The following is a 1965-nucleotide window of genomic DNA, read 5'->3' on the forward strand; positions in this document are numbered from 1 at the left end:
GAGAGTTGAGAGAAACTGTCGAGAGAGGGATGAGAGACAGGTTGATTGAATTGAAGAGGGGAACTCGAAGCCCAACTATTTATCGTTGGAGGTAGAAGTCGCCGGGGGTTGAAGGGAGAAAAGAGGGGAACTCGAAGCCCAACTATTTGTCGCCGGAGGTAGAAGTCATCGGGGGTTGAAGGGAGAAATTTTGCAGAACTGTTGGTTGGGAGAGAGTTGAGAGAAGCTGGAGAGAGAGGAGAGAGTGGTTGATTTGGATTGAAGAGGGGTGTGGGTTGAGTTGATTTGTATTTTTAAAAAAATTAAAAAGTTTTGAAAATATTAATCAAGTCCACAATTAACTTAATCAAGTTTTCTAATGATGTTTGACCCTATCTGTTGGTCAATGTCACCAATCCTTCATTCAAGACTTAAAAGACACCTTTCCTTCAATTTTCTCATGAAAGGTATAAATAAATTATTCCATACTTTTCACTTTTCGATAGTCAAATAATGTAAGTTTGACAGCGAATATGTCATGAAATCTTCATTTAAAATTTTTTTTATATATATTTGAAAACTATGTTAAAAGTACTATATGCCAAAATAATTGACAATTTGAAATATTTAAAATATATATAAAAAGAATGGTCAAAGATACACTTACTTGAATCTCGAAATCAAAATGATGTCACATAAATTGAGACGGAAAGAGTAAAATGTTTACTAGTTAATTTGACTACCTTATTCTTAACCATTCTCATAGGTTAGAGATCTAGAGTAATCTTTTACTTTTTGATATTTGGCATGAGTAAGAAAGGAAGAAAATAAGGGAGCTAAATTTTATTTATCTCCACCTTGCAAGTTCAAATTCGTGGATAATTTTTTCTTTTATTTTCTTTATATTCAACTTAAAGAAAGGCCCATTGAAGATGTTAAACAATTCTCTACTCCAGGCCTGAAAATAAACCCCTTTAACCAGAGATCACGGGTGTTGAAGCATCGAGAGGACTTTTTCCTAGTACGAGAGGACTATAATGTTGTATGTCACATCAGCTAAATGGCTAGAAATATCATCCGTGTAGTCAGTAACTTTATAGGTGAAATGGAAAAAATAAAGTGACTTTTCTGTTACAAAACAAAGAAAAGTGACTTCCTCGCATAATTTTTTATTAGCTGAATGACCTCAAGAGTAATCAACTCACTTAATTATACAGAAAATAATACCTTCAGCCAAATGTTTTTCTTACAACCTATAACTACATTTTCAATCTCTCAAGATGGAAAAATAAAACAAAAAGGAAACAGACACATGCTGCAGAAAACATTTGCATAGCTGTGGACCTTGAATGAAGGTTCTTTCTTAGTACTACTAAGTGACAAACATTGCGGAACCTAACTGAATTTTAGTAGCAAATCTAGATAACGAAAGATTGTATTTTAGTCCATTGATCAACTAATTGTTCAGCTTGGTAGTGGCTATTTTCATCATGTGTTTCTCTTTGGTACTACTAGCTGTTTTCTCTTCTGCCAAAGAAACCAAGTGTTTGGTCTGCTTGGATTTTTCATTCCTTTGTTCAGCTATCCCTGCCGTCTCTTTCTGCACTGCTTCCAATTGTGCCCTCAGTTCCTGTTCCTTTCTTTTGAGTTCTTCGTATCTGACATTAAGACTCTCTTCATCTTTCACTGATGTCTCCGCCAAATCTCTAATTTTCTCCTTTTCAGCTAAGGACTTTTGACTGCACCCTTGGGATTGAGAATACCGTCTCCAGCTATGCACGAGTGCATGAAAATCGACTGAGAGTTCAAGTATTTTTTCGGCTTATTCTTCAGAGAAAAAGAGAGGTTGTCTGCTAGGGTGGGCAATGCTTTAGTTATGGAAGTTTCATTTTCATGGTCGATTAGATCTTCCAGAGTTAAGACGATCAAATTGTTGAAAAGCAGCTTTGTGTTCTTTGCGGTGTTCTCATTGCAGGAAAATGAGTT

General features: G+C 35.5%; 1 protein-coding gene across 1 annotated transcript; it reads right to left on the reverse strand.

Moving 5' to 3' along the window:
- Positions 1 to 1103: 1103 nt before the first annotated feature.
- Positions 1104 to 1965, reverse strand: LOC107852139 (the record flags this gene model as incomplete). Its single annotated transcript, XM_047405077.1, is given in 1 exon segment — positions 1104 to 1965. A coding segment is annotated over 1 exon segment (261 nt), but the record flags the coding sequence as incomplete, so codon positions are not given.

The sequence above is a fragment of the Capsicum annuum genome, unplaced genomic scaffold (genome assembly GCF_002878395.1).
Source record: "Capsicum annuum cultivar UCD-10X-F1 unplaced genomic scaffold, UCD10Xv1.1 ctg73435, whole genome shotgun sequence".
In the NCBI taxonomy this organism is placed as follows: Eukaryota; Viridiplantae; Streptophyta; class Magnoliopsida; order Solanales; family Solanaceae; genus Capsicum; species Capsicum annuum.